General features: G+C 37.9%; 1 protein-coding gene across 1 annotated transcript; it reads right to left on the bottom strand.

Moving 5' to 3' along the window:
* Positions 1-1,830: 1,830 nt before the first annotated feature.
* Positions 1,831-2,911, bottom strand: LOC122819664 (myosin light chain 4-like). Its single transcript, XM_044096572.1, has one exon. The coding sequence runs from the start codon at positions 2,829-2,831 to the stop codon at positions 2,223-2,225; it is 609 nt and encodes a 202-aa protein (XP_043952507.1). The 5' UTR covers positions 2,832-2,911; the 3' UTR covers positions 1,831-2,222.
* Between the last annotated feature and the right edge of the window lie 12,514 nt (positions 2,912-15,425).

Raw genomic sequence — 15,425 nt, 5'->3', positions numbered from 1 at the left:
GCTGCCAATGACTAATGCTGGCTGATCTTGACTTTGGCATACCTCCCTCCCCAGTTGTTTTATAATCTAGGTTGCCATTTATCATTGTCATTACTTTTATGGTAATTTGCAACCAACGTGCAAAAGAGCATTAAACTAGCCATGACTTTGCCGAAAACGTGTCTGTTTTCAGAATATTTCAAGGGAATTAAACACACGAACGTCTCACAATTTTGACTTTGTGATGGATGCTTAAATGACATTGAATACTTCATCAGTGTTTTTTTGTTTGTTTTGTTTTGTTTATTGTCTTTTATGGATTATCTATTTCAATTACAAAAAACATTTCCCTAATGAATGTGCGCCATTTTGCCAGTTACACAAAAAAAACACAAGACAGCCATTACATAATTTGATAGGTGGAAATAAATTACAGTTAAAGACCCCTTTGTTTTTGGAACGCTGCATGAAGGCTATTGTAAAAACCTGAAAATCTGACTACTATGCACTGCAGCAAAGGCTAAATTATGCTTGGTGATTTTATCTGTTTATGTGTTTGTGTGTACCATTGTATTCTATGTTGCCACTTGAGCTGATCCAGCCCTAGAGCAGTTTGTACAGCTGACATTTTAATATACTGCAGTCCATAACCCCAACAGTGGGAGATACCTATGCAATAAAAGCCTTGCTAAACATACAGTATAGCCCATAACACTAATGTTGTGTCCATCTTTTGTTTGGCGAATTCTCTCCAATGCTAGCATTTAAACTGTAAAGCACAAGCTTTTGTGTCCTTTCAGACAGGAGCTCTACATATTTGACAAAGAAGTTTAAAGCTAACAGCTGCTGATTAATCTCGATGGGTCTAAATTTCTGGCTAGTGCTCAACCGGTTATGGAGTTGGATGCTCGGCCTACTTAAAACCTCTTTTGCATCCACTTGACAGCTGCAAAGAGTAAGTGCCAATTCTGCTTGTTAAGCTGCTTCTTTCTACTCCTTCTACAATTACGCAAAAACAGAGAATAAATCTGAAGAGCATCTCACATTCAAGCTGCTACCAGTTAATTACTGATTGATTGATTTATTTTTTGTACTTTGGTCCTGTACAGATTTGCTTCGGATCAGCTGCACAGAGAAAAATGTTAGGTAATCAAATGAAAAGAAATGAGGTAAAGTCACTAAATAAGAAAAACAAAAAAGAGCCTTAGATTATTTTTCTTTTGTTTGCCACGTATTCCATCAACTTAGATGAACTATGTTACCTTTAAATAGGTGGTAATAATAACATCAGGTATCATTTTTCCAGCCACCGAGCTGCAAGTCCACTGATAGCAAAATAATGACAAATCATTATTATTTTTTTTTTTGACAGAGTGTTTGCAATTATGAAAAATAATTTATGCTATGTATTAAAGTTTATTCTTGGAAACTACACAATTAAAATGTATAAATAGTCATAAATTCAAAAAAAAAATGTTATAATGAAGTACTCACAATTTATAGATAAATTATGAGTAGTACGTGAAGGGCAAAATTTATAAACATCCTTCGTTTTACTTTTTATTGCGAAGTAATAGTCAAGTGATGTTATATTCATACATTTTTCACTTTATATGAACCTTTATTTACTTTACAAAGGCATTGCAAATTGTTCTGCCAGCTCTGCAAATAATGTGAGGAGGTCCGTCCTTGGTGCACCTGTCTTGCTCTTCTGTGTGTGCGCATGTGTGTGTAAGTGAAATATATATATATGCTGATTCAAAGCAGCTGCTGCACAAAAGCAAGCTTATTGAAACTCTTTGCTTTTGAAGCAGAATTGAGAAAAAAAAAAGTTTTCTCCTTTTAAAGATGGAACCAAATATTTATTTTCCCTTTCTGCTTTTCCAGATTATGTTATAACCATTTGTCAAGGTGTGTACATAAAAGTGCATTTTCATGTGTAGTCCTTCTTTCTTCTAAATTAAATGTTTAGTATATTGAAAAGTCACTTTTATTGCATGTAGTAATCACGTTTTCTTTATTATTCAGTGTATCTTCATTGCCAATGGTAAATTATTGACATTTTTATTAAGAAAGTTTATTCAAAAGAACAACTTACAATCTCCTTCTCTGCTCAAAAGTAACTTCTGACTATAACAGCCTCAACATATTTTCACTTCTTTCAGATCAATCTCACCTCTAAATATACAATGATCCAATAAGTGACAAAAACAAGGTTTGTCTTTTTTGGTTGAAAGTCCTCATTAACCAGAGAGGATGTGCTTTACAAATGAGGTATAGTTGATACACCCATTGGCATCCTCCTGCCCAGCCATCAGTCTGTCCACTTCGTCTTCTGTCATCCTCTCGCCAAGCGTTGCGAGCACATGACGAAGCTCTGCTCCCATAATGGTGCCGTTGCCTTCTTTGTCAAAAACCCTGAGCCCTTCCACAAAATCCTCAAAGTTGCCTTGATCCTTTGCACGGGAAATGTGTTGAAGCATTGGCAGGAAAGTCTCAAAGTCCAGCATTTTAATGTTCATGTCTTCTGGCCGCGGCTTCCCAAGGACTTTCAGTACATCAGCGTTGGTCGGGTTCTGGCCCAGAGCTCGCATCACATCCCCACACTGGGCATACGTGATCTTCAGTTCCCCAGTTGGTGTGCGGTCAAACAAGGCAAATGCCTCCTTGAACTCCTCAATTTGATCAGATGAGAACTCAATAGCAACACTCTTTGGATCAAAGTCAGGCTCCTTAGGTGGTTCAGGTAGTGGCTCCGGAGGAGGAACTGGTTTAGCAGCTGGAGCTGCATCTTTCTTCGGTTCTGGCTTCTTGGGCTCAGGTTTCTTCGGTTCAATCTTCTTGGGTGGCATGCTAAAAGGAAATTCAGGTGTTAGAGCTGGGACTTGGAGAGAAATGAACAAGAGGCTGAGCAGAGCTGAAATGACTCTGAAGCACAGAGGGAACCTCCTCTTTCCATGTCTTATATGTGCTTTTGTCTGGGGAGCAGCCTAGCAATTTGAAACACCTCACTATAAAAGGAAGAAACCTAAAATAGATGTAAAGTGATGTCAACATTAAGTATTGTTCTCAGCTGCTGTCATCTAGCCGACAGGGCTATTTGCTGTCATTAGTGGGGGGTACAGTTACATTAGTCTGGAAGGGTTCTCCTTCCCTGATGGACAAAGGGATTAGAGTGAAACCAGTGATCAATCCAAAGTATGAAAATAGCTTCACAGTTAAATATAGAAATGTTTCTATGCTTTCTTAACCATTTAAATGAACATGTTGTAGAAAATTCTTCATTATATAATTAGTATGGAAAACAAACAAAAACAAGATTCTTCAAGAGCAGAAAAACATTAAAATACACATATTTAAGATGAATATGATGATAGGAAAACAAACATTTGAATATTCACATTCAATCTTCATACAACATAGATTTAATAATTGCAGACTAAGAAAAATGCAAGCATTTGTTTCTATTAATTTTGATGATTGTTGCTTCCATGAAAAACATGAAGTTATGTTTCTGTTATAGTGTTTAATATAACATGTATAGAGGATATAATTTCTCAATTTATTTTTTTATTGATACATATTTTTAAATTAATAATGTTCTCAACAAAAATAATTGACACTAATTCTACAAGACACGTACATAAATATCAAACTTTATGCAAATAATGTTCAGAATCAGAGCAATTAACAGACAAAAACTGGAATACACTAGACAAGTTGTCACTCCAATAGAATCAACACAAAGAAAACAAACCCTGCATGCAAAAAACCCTAATGGCAGTTTGGACTATTTTAGACTGTGGGTGTAAAGCTGGAGTACCAGGAAGAAGCCCACACCCACACAGTAAAGACTTTAAAGCAAACATGGAGACAAGACAATCTGGGGATTATAATGAAGGCAAAAAAAAAAAAAAAAACTGAGTAGGGTCATGATTTCCAAATCCTCAAAGGACAAATTTGAAGTTGAGCTTTTTTATTTTAATACGAACATATAGCATTGTACCCTTAAAAGGCAGCCACTTCAGCATATCAGTACAAATGCTATTCAAAACATTTTTATTTCCCTTTTTGTTAAACTTTGTCACTTCAAATTAATCTTTGAAATGATTCACTATTTTATGTACAGTTAAATAACCCAGACAAAACATTAAAAGAAAACAAGTTCGGAATGACCAGACAGATAAAGTTTGACAGTATGAATAAGGATCGGGTCAATGGTTTGATATTTTCAGTTAAAGTTAAGCTCAAGATTATACACTTGGTAAAGTGATATTTTCATTTCACTGACATGTGTCTGTTAACTGGAAGGAATCCTAAACATTTTGGACTGACATAGCCAGACAACTTGAATCTGACTGATAATCTAAAGATGTGGGTCGTGGCAACAAGACTTACCAAACTAAAAGACTTTGAGTTCATCAGTGAAGATAAACTGTTCAAATATAAATGGAAACATGCAAAAAGCTGATCAGTCATGAGTAGAAAGCTTTGGCTGCTGCCATGTCAATAAAACTTTCTATTAATTATTGAGAAAAGGAAAATAATTTCAGACATTTTAAAATAAAATACAAATAAAGAATAGTGTCTTACATCTCTTAATCATATTTTAAGAAATGCATGTCTCTTTCTTAATCAGAAATAAATATTCTCATTGAATAAAATAGGTATGAACAGATATTTTGTGCTTTAATACTGTTTTATCATGGTTACAGTGTGACCTACGGTTACAGAAATGTGTAATGTGTTAGCAACATTGCTAATAATGACAGCAAAAGGTATTTGAACAGTTTGAATGTCTGCATTGACCTAACATTTTTATGTCCTACAGTACACCTTAAAAAGTTTAGGTAAAAGCAGACAAAGTAATTTTATTAAGTGTCTAGTTCCTAAATGCGTAATATGTCACTTAGCTGCATGCAAATGGCTGCTTGGTAGTTCCATTCAGTGCATGATGAATTAACCAACAAAATATTCATCTAATTTATGGGAGAGAGCTTGCACAGGATGTGTATTTCTCTGAAACAATTTTAATCATAGTACCTTTAATTTTATGCAGGCCTCACAATTTATCAACACAGTGTTAAAAAAAGCTAAACCCAGTCATCCAGTATTCAAATTGTGCATCCTGTGTCTTTCTGCCATCCTGGCACTTGATCTGTCAATCTAAAGCCTGAAGTCCTTGGACAGACTAGTTTAAGTGTGTGTGGGGGGCAGAATCTATGTCTGTATAACCGTCCTTAGTCTAAGATCATTATCTCTTTTCTCTTGGCTTTTGAGGTCACATGAAGAGAAAAAAACTGACAGCTAATTTGTTGTCTTTTGGTGTGTATGTGCGTGTGGGTGTGTCCGCGAATTTGGCTGGTGGATACGACGTGCAAAGGAGACCGAGTGGGGTGTCTGCTTTGAAACACCTTATATTTCACATTCAATGTTTTTATTTTATTGCCACTATTGGATGGGAATAAAAGGAAAAAAAAAGGATGACATAATTTTGGATTCTTCATCTTTTGTCATAATACTTAGTAATAATGGTGAATCCTGAGGCAGACAGGTGGGGTAGCATGATAAACTTTAATCAATACCTGAAAGTGCTTCTATGGCAGCCTGTTGAAAAAAAAAAAGAATATATATATATATTACTGAGGCAAAAACAAAAAAACAAATGATGCATCACAACACAGACTGCAATACTTGTTAACTTATATTTCAGTGCAATTAAGGTTTATAAAGATTTCAAAAAATATTTTGAAACTGCAAACATTTTCACAGTATTCCGTTCCTCTGATTTAAATTCCTTTTAAAAGATTTCATGGTAAAGAAAATGTCGGCGTGACCACGGAATAATGCAGCCAGTTGTCAGTCCACTTTTTTCTCCACCTATACTAAAAGGGAGACTTCAACTCAGTCTGTCACATTTCAAATTACTGACTACTTAGGAATGTTTAGGTCTGATATCGTCCTTATTATATAAAAGATAGCTTTTTGGACTTTACTTAGCATGTAAAAATAATTAAAAAAAAGGATACCAGTCACTTCTAAAGATAATGCAGAATGTTACTTGTTTCAACTCTTTTCTTCCACAGATGGGAAGGAGATGAACTTTAATCCAGGAGTGACAGTGCATGGAAGTATGAAATTGTTCAAACCTCAAGCATTCATGCAAACGTGATCCATGTAATGTTCTTTCAATTCATATTGGGGACATTGGCTGATGAGGCTGTCTTAGGGTTGCAGATACACTTGAGAAGAAAGTAGATATTAATCAGAGAGTCGGGTGGCATAGTAATAACATACATAGAGGGATGATTAATAGTCGGAGATGACTCCTGTGAAAGGGCCACCTATAGATTCAAAATTCCTTGCATATCTATTTCCTTATGCACATCTTATGTCAACACAAACATATATTGTATTGACATAAGATGTGCATAAATTGCTACACTAAGAAAGGTTTCTACCTGTTATCACAAAAAAAAGATGAAATAGTGAGTTTTTTTTTGTTTTTTTGTAACAAATTTAATCTAAGGACTGGAGCCTTTTGGACATGATTTTTGACCACTTTTTCCTACAAAAAAACTTTTTCCATATATTCAAACCACTTTGTTGTATCGTCAAACATTAAAGTGAGATTATTTTTCGTTTTGACTAAGCTACAAGATGTTTTTAGTTATTATTTTGTCTATACTTTTGCATTAAATAAATTAATTTTTTGAATTTTCCTGTTACCCACCACGGCCTTTATTGGATTAATTTGTGTAATTAAGAACACACGGGTGCTTTGTGTAGGAGGTTTGTTTGGCTAATGTCTGGTGTGGACAGGAGGGTTTGTAGAATGATTTGGATGATCGAACTTGGATTACTGAAACTTCACATAATGGACTTTGTTGTATTATTGGAAATTTTGGTTTTTTGGAACAAAAGGCTACATTTGGAAAGAGCAGAAATTGAACGTTCAAATCCGAAAACTTTCCTGATTTATTGTTGGATTTGGAAAAAACGAAATTTGTGTTGAAAATGGATGAACAAGATGAAGGACTTCAAAAGGAAAGAGAACTCTTTAATTTGACTTGGAAAAACGAAAGTTTGTGAAAATGTTGGACAAGAAAAAGAAATGACATTCATGCTTTAATTGATGCTGGAGAATCAAAACCCTCCATAGAAGAGCATATGAAAACTTTTAATAATTATTTAGCGGAGTTTATGGACTTGCAATCTTCAGTTCAAAGACTGCTTAGTGATGATGAAAAAGACATCGATCACAGCGATTGGTACGAACCAAAGCTGATCAGTTTTAAAGAGTTCTTGGATGAAATCGAAAATTGGATGGATGGCGATCCAGATGCACAGAAGAGCGAAGTGCGTTCAGCATTTGACGTTGAATCAAAGACGGCATCTCGTGACCGTGACGTGGAGCCGGATGACAGCGTCTCACAAACTGCGCAACAAGCGATCGGCAAAGACTCTGAAAGGCTATTTGGGTCCGCAGCTAAACCAACCAGCACGGCGTCCAGTATAGTGAGTAAAGCTTCTAGTGCGCGGAGTAAGAGTTCCCGGGCGGCTTCAATGGCGCTAATGGAAGTCGAGGTGGAAAGAGCCGCTCTGAAAGCGGAGGTGGATGCGCTGCAAGAAAAGCATGCGCTCGAGCTGGAAGAACTTCAGCTAAAAACAAGAAAAGAAGCATTGGCTTTGAAAACCAAGCTGGTGAAGGCGGATGCAAAGATGAAAATCTACAACTCTACCCAAGACCAGAAAAGTAATGTTTCCAGCGCTGGTGTCACAAACCAGGATACATCAGTTTCTGCGACGTCTACGGAGTTCATACCTGCTGCTACAGCTCAAAAGGCTCCAAGAACACAGAAACGATTGTCTACTCTCGCACCGTTGCCAATGCCCCAAGAGACACTTGTTAATGAAACATTAAAAGTGAAACCAGAAGGGGGAAGCCCAAGACAAATATATGTTCATAGTAGTGCATTAACAGAGGTTATGAAGAAGCAGAATGAAATCACTGAGATGCTTGTAAAACAACAAAGACTGTCACTCCTGCCATCTATAGAAATACCTGTTTTTAGTGGAGATCCTTTGCATTTTAGGTCCTTTCTTAAGGCATTTGAGCAAGGAATAGAAACTAAGACGGATAACATGCAGGACAGGCTTTATTACTTGGAACAGTTTACCACGGGTCAGCCTAGAGCTTTAGTGAGAAGTTGTATGCACATGAGTCCACAAACTGCTTATTTGGAAGCAAAAAGACAGCTTGAGTGGAACTTTGGTAGCAGAGCAAAAATAACATCTGCATTTATAGACAAAGCTCTGAATTGGTCAGTTTTAAAGTCTGATGATGCTGCAGCTTTAAGAGCTTATACATTCTTTTTAAGAAGTTGTTTTAACACAATGGATGAAGCTGGGTTTATTGATGAGCTAGAAAACTCAACCAATATGAGAATTCTTGTTTCAAAGTTGCCTTTTAGACTTCGTGACAAATGGCGACTAATTGTGGTTGACATAGCAGAAAACTATAATCAGAGCAAAGTTTAAAGATCTTCTTGATTTTCTGGAAAAACAAACAAAAGCTGCATTAGATCCTGTTTATGGAGAAGGTCAAACTACAAAAGAAAAGATGACTTTAAAACCATCAAAGGTTCCTTTTAAAACTAAAAGCAGCAGTTTTGCCACTTCTGTTGCTGTAGTTTCTAAACAGAACAATGACAAAAAGGTCCAGTTTAGCAAAGAGGTTACAAAAGTAGTTCAAGCTCAGTGCTTATTTTGTGAAAGAAATCATTGCATGGAAAAATGTGACTCATTCAAGCAGAAAGCCAACAAAGAAAAGGTGACTTTTCTTAAAAGTAAAGGTTTATGCTTTGGTTGCTTACAGAAGGGACATATGAGTAAGAACTGTCCACAACGTCTAACATGCCTCACCTGTAATAAAAGTCACCCTACTGTTCTGCATATTGAATCAATAGAGCAGCAGTACCAAGCAGTTAAGGCTGAGGGTAAAGAGTCACCAATCTCAAATGCTCTTGTATCTTTGAATGTTGGTAGCTACACTGGGGCCGGGTCTAATGAGTGTGTTCTGTCAGTCGTCCCAGTAAAAGTAAAATTGGAAAACGGGACAAAGATTGTGGAGACTTATGCCTTTCTAGATCCAGGCAGCTCTGCAACGTTTTGTACAGAGGCTTTGATGATGCAGTTAAATGCACCTGGAAAGAAAGTGGAAATCATGCTAAAAACCATGGGTCAGGAAAAACCTGTGAGTAGCTATAGATTATCTGGTTTGGAAGTAGCTGCTTTAAAAGAAAATGAGTACTTGAAGTTGCCTGATGTTTATACTCAACAGTCCATTCCTGTTACTAAGGAAAACATCCCTAAAGAGGAAGACTTAAGAAAATGGTCTTATCTAAAAGTTGTTGAGCTGACACCAATAGATGCTGGCATTGGGCTGCTCATTGGTGTAAATTCTCCCAAAGCATTGGAACCTTGGAAAATAGTTAACAGTGAAGGTAATGGGCCTTATGCTGTGCTAACACGCCTTGGTTGGGTTGTTAATGGTCCACTCAATCAGGGTAGTGAAGAAAATGGACATGTTGCTGGTTCTATTCAGGTGAACCGTATCTCTATAAGCAGTTTGGAAGAAATGCTGATCAGTCAGTATAATCAAGATTTTGTAGAGCACAAATGCAATGAGCATACTGAAATGTCTGTAGAAGACAAACAGTTCATGGACATTATGTCAAAGTCAGTGGTGCTTAAAGATGGTCATTATCACCTGAAGTTACCCTTTCGTAATCCTGAAGTAAAAATGCCCAACAACAAGCAGGTGGCCCAGCAGAGGGCGCAATGTCTGTTAAAAAGATTTCAGAAGGATAAGCTATTCTTTGAAGAGTACAAAGAATTTATGCATAATGTTGGTTTGGAAGGGCATTCAGAAATTATACCAAAAGATCAAATAGAACATGAGGAAGGACAAGTGTGGTATGTACCTCATCATGGGGTCTACCACCCCCATAAGAAAACACTGCGGGTTGTTTATGATTGTGCTGCAATGTTTGCTGGAACATCACTGAACAAAGAGCTGTTACAGGGACCAGATTTGACTAGCACCTTATTAGGTGTTCTCATTCGTTTGCAAGGTCCAATAGCCCTTATGACAGACATTAAAGGGATGTTCCACCAAGTCAGAGTTGCTCAGGAACATGTAAATTATCTACGTTTTCTTTGGTGGCCCCATGGTGACATCACAAAAGAGCTTGTGGAGCATAGAATGTTGGTCCATATTTTTGGTGCAGTCTCTTCTCCTAGTTGTGCCACATATGCACTTTTAAAGACTGCTGATGACAACCAACATCTGTACCCAGAAGAGGTTATTAATACAATCAGACACAGCTTTTATGTAGATGACTGTCTCAGGTCTGTACAGACGGTTGAGCAGGCCATTTCTCTTTATCAACAGCTCACTGAGGTGTGTGCCAAGGGGGGATTTAGGCTCAATAAATGGGTGTGTAGTGAGCGCTCTGTCCTCTCGCAGATCCCTGAGGAAAACAGAGCAACAGGTGTAAGGATGCTAGATCTTAGCCGGGACCAGCTTCCCACTGAAAGAGCCCTAGGGGTGCAATGGGATATTGACCAGGATGTTTTCACCTTTAGCATTGTAAACAAGCACAAACCACTAACAAGACGTGGTATTTTGTCCATTGTCAGCTCTATTTATGACCCTTTGGGTTTCTTAGCTCCAGTTATTCTCCCTGCTAAACAGATTCTGCAACATTTATGTAAACTGAAGTTTGGCTGGGATGAGACAATTCCACCAGAAATGGCACAAGTTTGGAAAAATTGGGTCAAAGATTTAGTTCTTCTTGACAACTTTAGTGTCAGAAGATGCATCACACCCAAAGGATTTGGGGAAATAGAGAGTGCTGCATCACTTCTGTGATGCTAGTGAAACTGGGTTTGGTGCTGTGTCTTATCTTAGGCTATCTAATAGCAAACAGGAAGTATGTGTTTCCTTTGTTATTGGTAAAGCAAGGGTAGTACCATTGAAACAAATCACTATACCACGACTTGAACTTGCTGCTGCAGTTTTAGCTGTGCGTCTGGACAAAATGCTGTCAGTTCAACTTGGACTCAATTTGAGTGAGTCAATCTTTTGGTCCGATATCACAACTGTCCTACAGTACATTGCAAACACGACAACACGGTTCAAAACATATGTAGCTAATAGAGTATCCATCATTCGTGATCTTACAAAGGTCACTCAGTGGAGATACATCAGTTCAAAGTTGAATCCAGCGGATGCAGCCTCTCGAGGCATCAAGGTTGGCTCTTTTTTAAAGTCTTCCACCTGGATCAGTGGACCGGAATTTCTCACAAAACCTGAAATCCAATGGCCAGCAGTGAGTAAAGAATTACCTGTCCATTTTAAAGTTGATCCAGAGGTTAAAAATCAGATCCTGACATGTGCAGCGGTGCTGGAAGAAGTGTGTCCCATCACCAAGCTGCTAATATACTTTTCCAGTTGGGCAAAGCTAAAAAGATGTGTAGCATGGATCCTGAAACTAAAAGAAATGCTACGAACAAAGAAGTTGCTAACTGCACACTGTGAAAATCAAATATGTGATAAACAGGACAATAAAACGGATGTTCAGCTCACAACTGACGATCTGTCCAAGGCTGAGGAAGCCATAGTGAGCGTTGTACAAAGAAAACATTATGGCAATGAAATGGCTGCCCTGAGCTCTGGTGCAGTGAAGAAGTCAAGTCATCTACATAGGCTTGATCCTATTGTTACTGATGGTGTGTTGAGAGTGGGTGGCAGACTGAGCAAAGCAGCATTACCTGAAGAAACAAAACATCCTGCAATATTGCCTAAAGGAAGCCATGTTTCGAAGCTCATTCTTCAACATATCCATGAAAAGGTTGGACACAGAGGAAGAAATCACATGCTTTCTACCCTTCGACGACAGTACTGGATCCCTCATGCTAATTCAGCAGCCAGAAAGATCATCAGAGACTGTATGGTGTGTCAAAGACAACGACAAAGGCCAGGTGAGCAAAAAATGTCAGATCTTCCTATTGACAGAATCTCAACTGACCTTCCACCATTTACGTATGTTGGTGCTGATTACTTTGGACCAATAGAAGTGAAGAGAGGGAGAACTATTGTCAAAAGGTATGGAGTTCTCTTCACATGCCTAACCTGTCGTGCAGTCCACCTTGAGGTGGCACATTCTCTCGACACAGATTCCTGCATAAATGCTATCAGGAGATTAATCTGCCGCAGAGGACAAGTCAAGGAAATCCGGTCGGACAACGGAACCAACTTTGTCAGCTCAAATCGTGAGTTGAAGCAAGCCATGTTGGAGCTAAAGCAAAGCAAAATTCAAAAATGCTTAACACAAGATGGCATAAAATGGACTTTTAACCCTCCTTATGGAGCCCATCATGGTGGTGTATGGGAGCGCCTGGTGCAAGAAATAAAGAGAGTACTGTGCTCCATTACAAACCAGCAAGTACTAGATGATGAAGGCTTGCACACAGTTTTATGTGAAGTGGAGGCAATATTAAATGATCGCCCGATTACACCTTCTTCTGAAGATCCCAATGATTTAGAGGCTCTTACTCCAAATCATTTGCTCCAGTTGAAAGGCAAGCCTGTGCTGCCGCCAGGTTTGTTCAAAAAGGAGGACCTGTACATGCGGAGACGTTGGAGGCAAGTCCAATACATTGTGGACCTGTTCTGGAAACGGTGGGTGAAAGAATATCTCCCTATGTTGCAAGAGCGACAGAAATGGAACAAGACTCGCAGGAACTTTGCCACTGATGATGTGGTGCTTGTTGTCGACGAAGCTGCACCAAGAAATTCTTGGCCTATTGGACGCATCACAGAAACCATGGCAGATGCAAGTGGATTGGTTCGACGTGTTCGAGTCAAGACAAGAACAAATGAGCTGGAGAAGCCAATCAACAAGATATGTCTCCTGCTGGAGGCTGTGTAGAGGCAACAGCAAATGTTTGTCTCCAACTGAGCTAAGTTCTGGAACCTCTGGCTCTACATTTACACTGATACTCATTTACTGACATGCTGAACATCTCATTATGCTACCTACACTTTTTATACACACATAGACCATGCACATGGACAAGAGAAGAAATTGGAAGTCATGGAACATTGACTGTTTTTTGCCTTTTTTAATTTTTTACTAAGAAGACGTATTAAAAAAAAAAAAAAAAAAAAAAAAGGGTACAACATGGACTACTGTATAAGTAAATATGTAAATGAAGTAATTATTAATAGAAAGCTAAATATGCTAATGTTATTAATTTTGCATTTGTTAATGGCCACTTGTGCAGATATTGGATATAATTCTTGTACATGAATTAGGGGCCGGGATGTTGTGGCCATTTATGCTAAGTTTTTGTAGTTTATAATTTCTACCAATTTAGCTTGTTCTTTGGGTTGTTAGAATATGTTTAAATTAATTTAGAACCAAAATTTGTAATTAATTTTTATATTTGGAATTGTTTAGATTACGTGGCTAATTGTTAGACCCTCCCATTAATTTGTGTAATTAAGAACACACCGGGTGCTTTGTGTAGGAGGTTTGTTTGGCTAATGTCTGGTGTGGACGGGAGGGTTTGTAGAATGATTTTTTTGACCACTTTTTCCTACAAAAAAAAAAAACTTTTTCCATATATTCAAACCACTTTGTTGTATCGTCAAACATTAAAGTGAGATTATTTTTCGTTTTGACTAAGCTACAAGATGTTTTTAGTTATTATTTTGTCTATACTTTTGCATTAAATAAATCAATACAAAAGTGCGTTCAAATCCGAAAACTTTCCTGTTACCCACCACGGCCTTTATTGGAAATTTTGGTTTTTTGGAACAAAAGGCTGCGACAGTATTCTTAGAAAAAAGAAAATCCCAAAGCTATCAAAAGGAGATCTCAAATCTGCTATTCCTGTCTCACTCCACTGCGTAACTCCTTCCCTCTAAATGCACGCATAGACAACTGTGTGCCTGCATGCCTATCCTTTGTGGAGGTCCACAGATTGTTTGTTCGTATCTGTATAACCAAAAGAGGAGGGGTGGTGGGGTGGCCAAAGACAGCAAACCCTTAATCCCTGAGATAACACTGGGAATGAGGGCAGGCAGACCATTGGTCTGGTGTGGGCTAATAAAAGAGACAGATAGAGACAGCAACTACATTCTTTGTTCTGCCATGGCAGGTGTGGCTCACTTTAAAGACGTATTTAGTTAACTGGCTAAAAAGAGAATAAGGGCCGAATAGATGGACACTGTTTCATGGGAAATAATGCAATTGTATTCATCCTTGTGAATGCCAACTGGTGTCTCATCATTCAAACTGTACTAAGATAATATAAAATGGTAGCATTGAAATGATGACAAGCACTTTAGATTTGTCGCACACAACACAAAAGATTTAACTCTGTGCTGACAAAGAGGAATTTAATGCGTAACGATAAGTGCTTCCCTTTGTCCCGTCAGCGGCCAAGCTAAAAAGAAAAAAAAAAGAAAAGGGGGGCTTTATGCAAAACAACTTCCAAAGACCACTTGTTAAAATTAGCTAATCTCAAACAGGAATCCATTTATATTTTATGTGGCCCTATAGAGTTTAGAGAACAGCAACCCAAACTTTCCTTATGAGTCCAGTAATAACACTCAATTGTTTTAATGGAATGACTGGTAGTGGAACCAGCTTGGAGACATCTGTGTAAACAATTTAATTAAGACCATGTTTGATAAATTATAGCTGGTGAAGGCACTGCCTGTTCTAATACTTCAGTTCCTTAATTACACCAGACATCCATGTGTTCATTCTCATTGCCCACCCGATACTACCCCCAAACACTCCCCCACTTACAATGATAGAAATTGAAAATCTACAAAAGGGAAAGTGCATTTCACACTCTACTGAAGCAAGGCAAGCAATTTGAAATTAATCAAAACACAATAAGTTTGCACCGTGATAAAGAGGTGCTGTGTACAAAATGATGCAAGTTGATTTGTGAGGCAGGGACCTCCGTTTTACATAACTTTTAAATAGGCCATCTAAACCTTTGCAAGAATTTGTGTATCTTTCTATTAAAATATGTACATTCTTCACACACTGGCTTGCAAAAGTATCAATATTGTTCAGGTCTTTTTGGGATTTCAATGACTTTTATTGGGATTTTATGTGACAGACCTACACAAAATTGTTTCTAAATGAAAGGAGGGAGACTGATTGTTTTGAATTGAAAATCCAAAGTATAAACCATTCATTTGTACTCACCCACCTGCTACTCTGACGCCTCTTAATAAAATTAAGAGCAATTTGTCTTCAAAAATCACCTCATTGGTAAATATTGTGCGATTTAAAGCAGTCAAGTCAGAAGTGCATGCAAGAACCAAACCACCTGTTGCCAACCACAGCCTTTAT

Source organism: Gambusia affinis, linkage group LG17 (assembly GCF_019740435.1).
Source record: "Gambusia affinis linkage group LG17, SWU_Gaff_1.0, whole genome shotgun sequence".
Classification (NCBI taxonomy): Eukaryota; Metazoa; Chordata; class Actinopteri; order Cyprinodontiformes; family Poeciliidae; genus Gambusia; species Gambusia affinis.
Note: the sequence above shows the minus strand (reverse complement) of the source record. Positions and strands in the feature narration are given on the sequence as shown.